The sequence below is a fragment of the Mandrillus leucophaeus genome, unplaced genomic scaffold (genome assembly GCF_000951045.1).
Source record: "Mandrillus leucophaeus isolate KB7577 unplaced genomic scaffold, Mleu.le_1.0 Scaffold25, whole genome shotgun sequence".
Taxonomy (NCBI): Eukaryota; Metazoa; Chordata; class Mammalia; order Primates; family Cercopithecidae; genus Mandrillus; species Mandrillus leucophaeus.
The window spans coordinates 5658024-5671942 of NW_012102587.1; the positions used below are offsets into that span (position 1 = coordinate 5658024).

General features: G+C 36.7%; 1 protein-coding gene across 2 annotated transcripts in view; it reads right to left on the reverse strand.

The window, feature by feature from the left end:
* Positions 1-13919, reverse strand: part of PTPN4 (protein tyrosine phosphatase, non-receptor type 4 (megakaryocyte)) — a 242281-nt gene that overhangs the window by 36254 nt on the left and 192108 nt on the right. For both annotated transcript variants that reach the window (XM_011983430.1, XM_011983431.1), the window contains 4 exons: positions 13218-13376; positions 2907-3066; positions 1815-1898; positions 1665-1721 (listed from right to left, as the gene is read on the reverse strand). In XM_011983430.1, the coding sequence (XP_011838820.1) occupies positions 1665-1721; positions 1815-1898; positions 2907-3066; positions 13218-13376 (460 nt within the window). The remainder of the gene's footprint in view (positions 1-1664; positions 1722-1814; positions 1899-2906; positions 3067-13217; positions 13377-13919) is intronic.

Sequence of the window (13919 nt, forward strand, 5' to 3'; positions counted from 1 at the left end):
ATCAACCATACAGGTAATATCCTTGTGTAAGTACTCTTTGTTCCCTAGTCGAATTATTTCATTAGGGGAAATTCCTAAATGTGAAATTGTCAGGCCAAAAGATATACAACTGCTTTAAGTCTTAAATTTTTGTTTTTAGCAAAGTTATAAATCACACCATTAAAAGATTTGACTAGTTATGTAAGATTGTTAAGAAACTATTTGTGTTCCTCCCTACCACCTCCTCATCTCTAAAAGTGTTGTTTCAACACTTTAGATATATCTTTCTGTATTTATCTCTGCATCTCTAACATCTCTCTATTGTTATTCTTTTCTGTTTTAGATATTATCTATTACCTTTCTACATGATAGATAATAATTCATCAATCCTTCATCCCTTCATCTGCAGTCCCAATCATATTCATATTTCCCATCAAATATATATAAAATAAATAATTTTGGATTATCTCTACCATCTTTGTCCCCATCTTTTACATACATATTAATAGCATGTCCCCAGGAGTCATTTTATACATTATATCCCTGGTCTCATCCCCCAGTCACAACAGACTTTTTTCAAGTGAGGAAATATGATCCATGCTGGGTCTATTAAGGGTTTACTTCCCAGGAGTTTATAATTTAGACTGCAAGGTCACTGTGGGCTACTGAGCTGGTAATATACAAACCTGGAAGTTATTAGTAGTCATATCCTACTACATGGATTGAGGATCACAATAGCAGTAGGTAGTTATACAATTTCTATGTAGTGGAGACTTAGAAGTCACAATGGTGTGTGTGTGTGGTAGTGGTGTTACAAAACTCTGCTTGAAGCTGCTACTAAGTACACTGTTTTTACTTAGACTGGAGTGTTTATCTGGAGTGGCTTGAGAGGTAGGCTGCTTCAATGTACAAATTCATCTGCACTGAGAGGAATCAAACAATCACATAGAAAGAAACAGATGAAAAGTAGAAAGTCTTGATGATTTAAAAAGTTTCTTGTAGAGGTATGATTGCATTCATGCTCTTTAGTTTCATGTGACACCTCAATAGCTATCTGACGTATTTATATTTAAATAAGCTATTCTGTCTTTATGCTCATGCCAGGGGTATTCCAGGAGTACCCTGTTATTTTAGCAAAAAACAAGGTCCTTAAAAACCAGAACCAAAACCACATAACATGATATCCTTGATCAATCTCAGTTGTGATTTTCAAACCAACTTTGAGGTTGCTGCAAAGCACCAAAAAAAGCATAGCTGGCCTCTTTCTCTCAGGTTGCTGGTTCTTGTAGTATCATTTCCATTTAAAGTAAAATTTTAAAGGCGCGCATAGGCAAGTATAATGTACTTAAACTACTCTAATAAAAAATAAACAAGCAAACAAAACCCCTCACAAAACTATACCTCTGTCTATATTTTGTTTTTTAAGGGGGTTATTTTGATAGACTCTGTTAATGCTTTAGAAGCACTGAAAGTCATAAATAGCTTCTTTATAAAAACACGGATTTTAAAAACTTATAGAGAACAAGTAAAAACTAACTTCCCAGCAACTTAAAGAGATTCAGCCAACATTTGACATTTAATAAAAGAAATGATGAAATTCCTTCCTTTATTTAAACTAATAAGAATTATAAAATAAGTACATATTCTTCAAAACAGGATTTATTTGAAACATTTAGATAACTCACAGGTGTTCCTGGTGCTACTCGAGACACAATCACAGGCATCTTCTGATCATATCCTCCCTTAAAAAGAGAGTAAGTAAAATGTTAGTCAAATATTACCAAAATAAGAACACCTTAATTTAAAAACTGAGTATAAAATAAATTCCAGATTACCTTTACATTGAATCCAAACCTTCCATTTTCATCAGGTTTCATTCTGATTAGGACAAGATTATCATGTGGAATACCACCATTAGGCTTAAAAAGACAAAATTAAATAACCTGTAATTTTCTTCACTTAAAATCTATTCTTCAGATATATAGGAAGCATACTCTTTATATGCTTATATTACGTATAGTTTGTAAAAAATCATAATTCTAGTAAAAATTTTAGTTCAGAAAAGTAAATTCTTTGACTAATAACTTGCAGTTAGCCCAACCAGATATATCCTCTCATGCATTCTTGCCAGCACATGCTAGACTATTAAGTGACAGGAGGTACAGAGGCCATGTCTGTCTTTATTAATTGCTATATCCGTAGAACTTGGCTCATAGCAAGCCAGGTTCATATGTATGAGTACACAGAGGGTGCTCATAAATGTTACATGAATTCAAATGATACTTCCTCTGCTTGATATATGTGATTTTAAAAAACAGCTTTATTGAGATATAATTCACATATAATTCACCTATTTAAAGTGTATATTTCCATAATTTTTACTCTTGTCACAGAGGTGTACAAACATCACTATTATCTAATTTTAGAATATTTTCATCAACTCCAAAAGAAATCTTGTATCCATTAGCAGTCGTTCCCCATTTCCCCACCTGCCATCCTCCAAAGCCTAGTCAACCACAAATCTACTTACTGTCTCTTGATAGATCTGACTGTTTTGGATATTTCACGTATACGAAATCATACAACACATGGCTATTTGTCCTGGGCTTCTTTCATTTAGTATGTTCTATGCCTGCTCTTTGAAGGAAAAAATCTGACTAGTTCTTATCAGAGATGATCTCTTCTAGGAATCTTCCCTTAACCCCAAAGCTTATTTAATTATATACTCTGTGCACTCCATGGTCACTTCTAATTATAGAACTTATATCGAGTTACATCATGGCACAATTCATGACCAAAGAATATGATGAAAAAGAGAAGGTACTGTAATACAACTTACAACTAAAAAATACCACAGTACAAAAGAAATTTCATTTAGGATTTTAAAAATTCAAAGAAAAATGAGAACATCTGAAGAAGCTACTTACAGTGGGCTTTTCAGGAGAAGATGGAATATCAAATGTTTCATTAATATGACTTTCTAGATCTTGTTGCGAGTGTGAATAATGAATTTGGTTCCAACTGTTTTTCTTTGATTGTTTGGGTGGTAAAGCTGGAGGCTTCCCATCTCCAGGTGTCTCTTGTGATCTAGACAATAAGACAAATTTGGAAGCTGTTTCAAAACTTTTTTAAAAGTTAGGGTCAAGAAACCCACATATTTACAATGTCTAGTAGGAGACAGGCTCTAAATTTCATATTTGGAAGTGCCACTTTTTAATGAAAATTTTCCTAACTTTGAAGTAATAAATCTAATTTCCTACTTTATCATATTTATAAACAATTATATAATAAAATATATTTTAAAGGTATTCCTGTGAAGATACCTATTAATCTATTATAACAAAGTAAATAGCTTTCCAAAAAAAATTGTTTAAGGTTTTCAGAGGAGTCATGGGTAGCCAGGAATAAGGGAGGCAAGAAAATCCAGAACTGATAATTGGGCAGTTCCACAGATAAAGTAACTATTCCAGTCTAAATAGCTTAAGAGACTGGCCTGATCTTTTTAGAAATAAAATACGATTCATGGAAGTATTGAATTCAATGATGTGATAAGGATTGGAAATCTGAGTAAGAGTGCTGAGATCATCACCAGAGACAAAACTGGTTTAGATATTGTCAGAACATATGATTTAAGGTGAGAAAACTCAATCCAATTAACATTAGAGAGCATAAGCCTCAATTTGTGGCAACAGGAACTGATAAAAAGAGCTAGATATGATAAAGGTAACTTCAGGGCAGAAACTCTAGCTTTTAACAAGCATAATATGTATAAAAACATTACTTGTGGCCGGGTGCGGTGGCTCACGCCTGTAACCCCAGCACTTTGGGAGGCCGAGCTGGCCAGATCACAAGGTCAGGAGATCGAGACCATCCTGGCTAACATGGTGAAACCCCATCTCTACTAAAAACACAAAACATTAGCCGGGAGTGGTGGCGGGCACCTGTAGTCCCAGCTACCGGGAGGCTGAGGCAGGAGAATGGCATGAACCTGGGAGGTGCAGCTTGCAGTGAGCTGAGATTGCACCACTGCACTCTAGCCTGGGCGACAGAGGGAAACTCCGTTTCAAACAAAACAAAACAAAACAAAACATTACTTGTGAGCTTTCCACAAAGGCCAAAAGTGGAAACTTGTGGTTCAACTTGTGTCTTAAGAAGTATGCATCCACGGAACTTGTGGATTTGGGAGAAGTAAAATATTAAATAGGTAAGGGGAAAATTGTTCTTGATAAGAACACTGACCACTATTGGTGTTATTACCTGATAAAATAATTACTGTCTTATTGCCTAAGGACAGGTATAAGAGCGATGACAGCTACTGTGTCAATTCACATGACTGCTGGTGTGGCACTGAAGCACACATTTTACACCTAGTATCTGCTCTTCTGTTGACTGACGAGACACCTAACATCCAAGCTATAAGGTCTGGAGATAAGCAAAATGTATTAGATGATATTATCATTAAAAAAAAAGTTCTTCTTCCCCCCACTGACATTAGGCCTGGCCATGTGACTTGCTTTGGCCAATGACATGTGGGTAGAAGTGGAATGTGTAACTTTTGAAAGGAAGCTTTAAGAAACAACTTATGGGCCAGGTGTGGGGGCTCACACCTGTAATCCCAGCACTTTGGGAGGCCGACGTGGGCGGATCACAAGGTCAGGAGATTGAGACTATCCTGTCTAACATGGTGAAACCCCGTCTCTATTAAAAATACAAAAAACTTAGCCAGGCGTGGTGGCGGGCACCTGTAGTCCCAGCTACTCGGAAGGCTGAGGCAGGAGAATGGCGTGAACCCGGGAGGCGGAGCTTGCAGTGAGCTGAGATCGCACCACTGCATTCCCGCCTGGGCGACAGAGCAAGACTCCATCTCAAAAAAAAAAAAAAGAAAAAAAAGTAACACATGATTTCATTATGCTTCTTTTTTCCCTTGGCCATGAGACTAGCCATGTCGCAAACAGGGCGTGCTACCAGTCTGGGACCCAGAATGAAGACAAGGTAGAGCAGAGCCAGAGATGACACACAATGTACATATAATATAAGAAAGAAAGAATCTTTGTTATGTCACTTTAAGTAAGGCTCATTTGTGATCAAGCATAACAAGATAACTGATGCAGAGATTTACTGCCAGAGTGACCCTTGGATACATTTGTTCTCCCTTGTAGAGGACATGTAAGCTTATTGAGAGGTTGGCTGCTAGACACCTAGTGAATAAGCATTGTGAAACTGAAAGTATGATTAGTGCCAAGGAAGTCAGCTGGGATTAATAATGAATGAAGTGATTGTATGGTCTTCCAGAGAAGTTTCTCCTAGGAGAGATTAGAGTCTTTCCGAAATTTTATAACCTGGTATAAAATATAACCGCAGAAGAAGCAAGTGAACAGTAATGCCCACTTAGCCTAGATGTCTGCATAGAAATACTTCAGGGCACAAATGCTCCAAATTCTACCAAGTCTACAAAGCCTGAATCAGAGCATACATCCCTCTTTTTCAGCAAAAGCTTCACTGAGGTCTGCTTTAATGGCCAGGGCTTCCAGGTCCCAAACGTGGTCATTTTTAATGTTACTTTCAACTGCCAAGAATACAAGCTTCTAAGGGCCCACACATTCAAGTATTGCTTGTCTACAGAAATGTTTCCATGGACTAGAATAGAGATATGTAACTCAACCACGGCGTACTACATAGGATTACAGCACATAGAGATGGACATCCCTTAGCAGAACTTAACAGATGCAACATTTTTAAAAGGCAGTTGATAGTCTCTAAAACTTTACAAACACCAGAAGTAATTGGACTCTACATATATAACAGGTCTCACCCCTTACTTGGACCTAAATGTATAACCACTGAGGCAAGATAATTAGAAACTTTTTCTGCTTTTGCATACAGTTGTCATAACCAGGAAACATTTAAAAGCTAAATTTAAAAGCTGGGGAAAAAAACATTCAAAACTAAAAACCTGTGGGAAAGGGTATAAGGTGGAGAACATATGAAAATGGAGTCAGGGCAACCTTCCTTATTCTTGGTCCAGCTATCAGTTTAAATACAGCGCCAAAATACATAGGAGAAACTCAGGCCTGGTCAGCAGTGGCATATCTAAGTGAGTCAAACTTGGTGGGTATGGGCCTAACAGTGGCAATACTCAGTTACATGAGAGGGACAGCACCGATACTATGGTACATTTTGCTAAAACTGTTGAATCTCTATTTCTGGAGTTACAGTTTAGGCAAAAAAAACACCTCCAGAGGTGGTTTTTATTGTGCAATTCTGATTAGATATTGTTACCCTAAAAGAGCAGTTGTAAATTCATGGATTATGGGCCAATTTTGGCCAACATACATTTGGACCATTCATTGCTTTTATAAAAATCATTGAGTTAAACAATTACATTTTTAAAATTGCATACAAATCTACATTTTCAAGACGAAAAATCTGGAAACTCCGGAAAGAATGGGCCTGCAGTACCAGTTGTCAAACACTGTATTAAGCCAAGTGGCAGCTGCTGTCTGTAGATGCAGCATGAGCTCTATAATCTACACAAATCTCCATCCCGTGCTACTTGCAAGACTCCAGGTATTTGATAATAGCCTCTTCTAACCTCTTTTTAAACATTCAAAATAAGCAAGAAGATACAGATAGGAAAAGAACCCAAGTATAAATGCTGGGGTTGGGACTTAAGCCAAATTATAAGGAAAAGGTGAAGAGAATGGAGTATAGATTAAGATGAAGATGACAGGACAGTAAAACTTTGGATTTCAGGACAGAGCTAGCTGCCTTCCCACTGTCTTACATACCTTTCTTATTAAAGTAACTTCTCAGAGAGTGGCAGACAGGCTCTCCATATGCCTGACTGCTGCAGAGGGTTAGGTTGGTCTACGGAGCTCTTATAATTTGATTATGTACTCTAATAGTAATCCCTGTAACTGTTTCCCTTTTCTATACTTCCAATTTCAATAACCAAACTCTACACACACACGCGCGCGCACACACGCGCACACACACACACACACACTCTAAAGTCTATAAATGTAATCAAGGATGTCAACACAGATTCCTGAAATTCAAATATTGGGCAAAAGTTATCAATTACATTTTTTAAAATACATACTCCAAGAATATTAATTCGATTTACTTTAATGAATAGCCTTCTTCTTCATTTCTATTGTACAGCTATCATATACATTATATTTATTACCTAAACAGTTATCCAGGAAGATGACTTTCATAGGTAAACCTTGCATTATAATTAGAAAGATACATTAAAAATAATGTCATGAAACAGTCCAATTCTTAAAAACAATACTATTTCTAAGTGCACACACACAAAAATCTGCCAAGTATAAGAGAATGAAGAGACATCATGCAATCGTGAGAATAACTAGGCAGCATAGTGAAACACAGCCCTGTCAGAAGTAACAGATAGTACCCTCAAGGAAGAGACCTCTAATTTTCAAAGAAGGCCAACATTTACTAACAGGCAGTTTAGGCAGGAGTAGGGAAATAGAAATTAAAGAAAGAAGCAGGGATCAGGGTTGTAGCTGGAGACATACAAGTGGAGGGAATCATCTGGCTTTAAGGAAGGGAACTGGAAAAGATCTGATTTAGGGAAAGCGAGAAAAAAATTCAATCCTGAAGGGATTATTTTAGTTACTTTTAAAAAAGAAAAATGAACAACCCTTGAAAATCATGAATTTAAAGAAAAAAAAAAACAACGGTAAAGGCACGACTGTACATAGAAATCTGTCACAGAAACATAAAATTTACTCCAATAGACTAGAAAACAAACACTATATTCGTGTTAGACACTAATACAAATGTGCCAGAAATGATGGCTCTTTTAAAAACTCTTATTTTCCAGCCTGGGCAACAAAGCAAGATACCATCTCTACAAAAAAAATTTTTTTTTAATTAGCTGGGGATGGTGGTGTGCACCTGTAGTCCCAGCTACTCAGGATGCTGTAATGGGAAGATCATTCAAGAACAGTAATTTGAGGCTGTGGTGAGTTATAATTGTGCCACTATGCCCCAGCCTGGGAGACAGAGAGACCCTGTCTCTTAAAGAAAAAAACAAACCTCTTATTTTCTAAGATGTATATCAAGAGATCATGTCTCATTTAACTATAATCACTACTGTTATTCTCATCTTCAATACGCATTTAACACAACTTGTACTTTACTTATATTACATTAGATACAGATAAAATTCTGATTCAAAATTCAGGCTTCTTAACACTTTGGCTACTTTATTCTGATAATGACAGTGTTTTAAAGTAAACACCATTTCAGGTTGATTATTAACTAATGCACAAGGCACTTTAAAAAGTTCATGTAAACTATCAGGGACATGATTAATATCTAAGAATAGAACTGACAATGTCATGTGATTTTATCAGTAAGAATCTATTCCAGAACAAGCCTCCCAGAGACCGGAGATTCTTGGTTTCAACCAAATCAAGGTGTCCACCCTTAGCTCCCAAGTGCAAGTGACAGAGCCTTTAGCCAGAGATGAATGACAGGTAAGCATACTGCAGCTACTGTCCAGGGACCCGTAATTAGTCTTGATGCCACGAATACAGCATCTAATATGGTACATTCTCTAAGTCCCCATGGCTTGGTATCTCCTTCTATTCAAACCTTCTTTGATTTTTTAAATCTCCTTGTCCTAGAATAGCCTAGTATTTGAAGAGTTCACAACATATTGCTAGACTTGATCAAGACTGGAATGGGAATTGGGGACAATGAATTATAGATGGAAATCATCAGTGCCAGTAGTTGAGAGGGGTGGAGGAAAGGCAAAGCTTTGAAGACCAAGCAAAAGGAACTGATGAGGTGTGGACAAAGCTGTGGGGATTCATTAGATAAGACTAGAATGGAATAGTCCAGGAAAGAATGGCTCAGGGAAATGGATTTAACACTTGAAGATGGCCAAGCACGGTGGCTCAAACCTGTAATCCTCCCAAACAACTTTGGGAGGCTGAGGCAGGTGGACCACTTGAGCCCAGGAATTCAAGACCAGCTTGGGCAACATGATGCAACCCTGTTTCTACAAGAAATACAAAAATTAGCTGGGCATGGTGTCATGCTCCTGCAGTCTCAGCTACTTGGGAGGCTGAGGTAGGAGGATTACTTAAGCCTAGGAGGTCGAGGCTGCAGGGAGCAGTGATGACACCACTGCACTCCAGCCTAGGCAACAGAGCAGGACCCTGTCCCTAAGTAAACAAACAAACAAACAAACAAAAAGCCACTTGTGGATTATAAAGTCTGCCTAGAATATCGTGTGATTAGGGATGTAAGAACAAAGCTGAGAATCTGGAGACTTCCTCACTGTGTTCAATCAGATGCTCACACTTCAAATATCCAGACAAACTGTTGATAATATATTAAAAGTTGTTGGAATATATCCCAAAAGCTTAACTGAAAAAAGCTATGTAATTATTATATGCTTATAGCAATCCTTTGAGGTAGGTATTATTATCACCCTGTTTTTTAACAGTAAGGAAACAGGCTTACGGAGATAAAATAACTCACCAAAGGTCACCTAATTAGAAGTAGTGGAACCCCGTTTTAAACCTAGTCTGAATCCAGAGCTTGTGCTCGTAACCACTATGATATATAGTTGCATCTAAAAGAAAGTAACTGCAAAAAGGAGGAAGGTTATTTTAAATCAGAGGTTTCCAAACTTTTCGTGGCAGCGGAACATTTCCCTAAAAAAAAAAAAAGTTTCTAAGAAGCCAATTTACAAAATAGGTAAATGCTAATAAGCATCCCCCCAGTCAGTATCTGAGGCCTCAACAGAACTCCTAGAACTTATCAGAACATATCCAGAATATGAGTATTTTAAATCACTTCATTTTGGTTATGGTAATACTGCTATATTTTAAATTCTAACAGAAATTACTTATATTTTAATGAACAGAAAGCAAGATTAGTAAACACCAGGGCTTATAGACATCCATATTTACTTTAATTGATAACATTTCTAACTCAATTGTTTTAATATATTTAAAACCAATAACTTGCCTAAAATGTACTAGAGGAGGGGGCACCAGGGCTCGAAACACATTCTGTACACGGTTTACCCACAAAAAATTTTACCCACATTAGCTGGGCGCGGTGGCTCACGCCTGTAATCCCAGCACTTTGGGAGGCCGAGGTGGGCGGATCACGAGGTCAGGAGAATGAGACCATCCTGGCTAACAGGGTGAAACCCTGCCTCTACTAAAAATACAAAAAATTAGCCGGGCGAGGTGGCGGGCGCCTGTAGTCCCAGCTACTCGGGAGGCTGAGGCAGGAGAATGGCGTGAACCTGGGAGGCGGAGCTTGCAGTGAGCCGAGATTGCGCCACTGTACTCCAGCCTGGGCGACAGAGTGAGACTCCGTCTCAAAAAAAAAAAAAAAAAATTTTACCCACATTAAAAAAAAAGTACTACTCGTGTTAACTTTTGGTTGTTAAGAGAAAGGAGAGATGGCAATATAATTCTAAAAGTGTTCCAAATGCCCCACGTTCATATTGGGGCTTTTTACCAAAAATAACTTGCTTATCTTAAACTTTGACCTTTTTTTTGCTTTTGATTTCTAAAAGATGGTGTCTTGCTGTATTGTCCAGGATGAGGTGCAGTGACCATCCACAGGTGCCATCACGGAGCAACACATCCTCCAACTCCTGGGCTCTAGTGATCCTTCTGCCTCAGCCTCCTGAGTAAGCCGGGACAACAGGTACACACCACCACACTTGGCAATTTGACATTTTGAAAAATGTTAAGTGGAGGGTAAATAATGAAAATGTTATATTCAAGTGTACTATGCTGGTAACAGAGCAATATATTGTCACATAGTAGCAAAAGGTTTGTTAGAAATGTCAATCAAGATATGTGAAAAAATGTGCACAATTTATTTCAGTCCAGTCAGCTTTAAATTTTCTTATAAATGCTTCAACAACAGCAGTGAAAAAAGCTTATTTTGCAGTTAATGCAGCTCTCTGTTGCCGCCTTTAGAAATTTGTATCCTAATAAATTTAATCATCCAATTCACATGCTGTGTTGTAGACTGTGGTCTCCTTTATCCTTAGCCTATAAATGATAACTTTATTCTAAACAGTATAAGCAACCTCCTGTACTCACTTAAATAAAGAATTGGTAAGATGATTTTATCTGACAATTAAAAAAAGGAATATGTGAAAAACCTTAAAAAAATCTATTTCATTACATGTTGAAATGTTCTGTGCTTAATCCAATATATCATTTAAATTCTTTTCACATTTGGACAATAGAAAAACTAAAATCTATGGATTCCAAGTTGCAAAGTATTTTATCTAAATTGCAAATCAAAGAACATCTATAACATCTTGTTTGGAATACAAAGTTCTCCTGGCTGACTGCTAGAGAAAGCCTGAGTTTTTGTTCTGTAAATTGGGACAAGTGTTCTAAGTGTGGCTTTCTTATCTATAAAATGGATATTACATATCTTTCCTACTTCACTGAATTCTCCTGAATAGAACAGTGAGAGAATTTATGTAAAAATGACTGTAAGCAACTAAGTTATTATTATTAAGCTTATCTTTTCGGAACTCTCTCACTATTCTTAAGGTTAAAAACTGGTTGAATGTCAAATGCAGTATTATAGATTCAAAATGGAATACAAACACATAAGCCTTATAAAATACATGTCCAAAGAGACTCCAAGCATTTTATAATCTTGTGCACAAGACAGAAGAAGCAAAAACTCTTCACAGTTCCAAGTTACCCTGAACTTGCTTCTCCACTCAAGTCAGGAAAGTAGAATAAAGGTGTTTTGAGATGGCAAATGTATTAGTCCATTCTCATGCTGCTATGAAAAAACACCTGAGACTGGGTAATTTATAAAGAAAAGAGGTTTAGTTGACTTACAGTTACACATGGCTGGGGAGGCCTCAGAAAATTTACAATCATGGTGGAAGGCACCTCTTCACAGGGTGGCAGGAGAGAAAATGAGTGCACGCAGGGGAAATGCCAGACACTTATAAAACCATCAGATCTTGTAAGACTCACTCATTATCACAAGAACAGCATGATGGAAAGAGGAAATGACCCCCATGATTCAACTACCTTTACTTGGTCCTGCCCTTGACACCTGGAGATTACAATTCAAGGTAAGATCTGGGTGAGGACACAGAGCCAAACCATATCAGCAAGTGATTTGGGGGTTTGTGAATCTATAAAATTTACATGTGGAAATATTCAATTGTGTTTATATGTCTTTCTTTGGAAAAGGCCCTTTAAAAATAGATAAAGATAATTTTTGTTAGGCCTCAAGAGTTATATTGGTTTTGGTTTGTAATAATTAGGCTTTCGTGATTCCTGCATATGGTTCATTTTTATGTCATGAAAGTATGTAATTTTAAAATCAAATCAATATTTCAATCATGTCCTTAATTACTATACTTTTTAAAGTTTCCAAATTAAAACATACATAATTATTAAAAATCAACCAGAAAGTTTAGAAGTATAAATTCTAAAGTAATAAAACATTAAATCTCCCATCAATCTTATTTCTTGCCAACTAATTCCCCACAGGTATCATTGTACAGTGTGTATTTGTCCTATTTCTCCATTTTAAATAATATATACACACAATCAAAATGTTTTACCAAGATATACATCATGCAGGCTGAACTCTTACTTGTTTTGATAGCTCAGCCAGTCTTCCTTGGTTTACCCTACCCAGGGACAAACATGACCCTACACCTGTACTCTCTTCCACCTACCACTCTTGGGCCCACTCTTTACCCCTGATCACATTCACTATATCTTACACCAATTTCTCCTTCTCAAGAAATAAATCTTCTTACCTATCTACATAGGTAAATTCAAAAATCTTCTTACCTATCTACATACCTTGTAAGTATTTTAATTTTCTCAACACTTTTTACTCATACTTATGGTTCTTTTCCTTTAAAAATATTAAGAAAGTTCTACTTTACCCTCCCCCTTGACCAGAGTGCTACATTATCTGCAGAAATATTTGAGTTTATACACTAAAAATTGAAGACCTAAGTCAACAAAAGAACAACATAGTGACTGAGTGCGGGAGGGAGAGGCAACAAGAACTCTCAGGAACAAATGAGCATAATTGCAAATATATAAATTTTGAAAAGTTGCATAATTAAAATCTTGTATCAAATATCCTAATTTCCCAGATTATTTTAAATAAAGCAATTTGAGGCATTGAAAACACAGAGTGAGGAAGCAAAATAAAAAAGCTCTTACGGTGATGATTCCAGAACAATGCTATTAGCTTGTGTTGATGACGGAGATCTCTGATTCACAAACACTTCGCTTGGGGAAGTATGAACCATATGGTCTACCAAATGACCAACTGAAGATGGTCGTAACCGGGTTCCTTCCTGCGTGAATGCAGAATTTCGACTAAATAAAGAGGGAGAAAAACTGAATTAAAATATGCTTTTTAAAAATTTTTAAATTTTTTTAAAAAAAATTTCCAAGTTTCTTAATATATGGTTGCATCAGAAAGTGGGTATGTGTTTTTAAGTCAAGCCATGTTGACTAAGCAATCTCTGAAAAAGACAGTGTGATATAAACAGAGAGAACAGAGAATGGGAAGTCAGTGATCTGAGTTACAGTCAACAATCTGCCAAGGATTCTACCCGTAAAGTCACCTACTATCTCTAAGTGCCTTAATGTTTCTAGGTGTCAGTCACTATGATTTTGTCTTATTCAGCATTTATAAAATAAAGGGATTAGAATAAATGATTTAGAAATACATTCTAGTCTGAATTATTTTTTAATCATTATAAATGCTTTTATTTACGGGACTTTCTTTGAATCCTTAGAATAGATACTGAATTCTATTGCCATCCTCTTGACAGTCACACAAAGTAGTGTTATTATAATTTTTAATTACAATATTTCAGTACTTATGTATGTGTCAGACATTGCTCTAAGCATTTC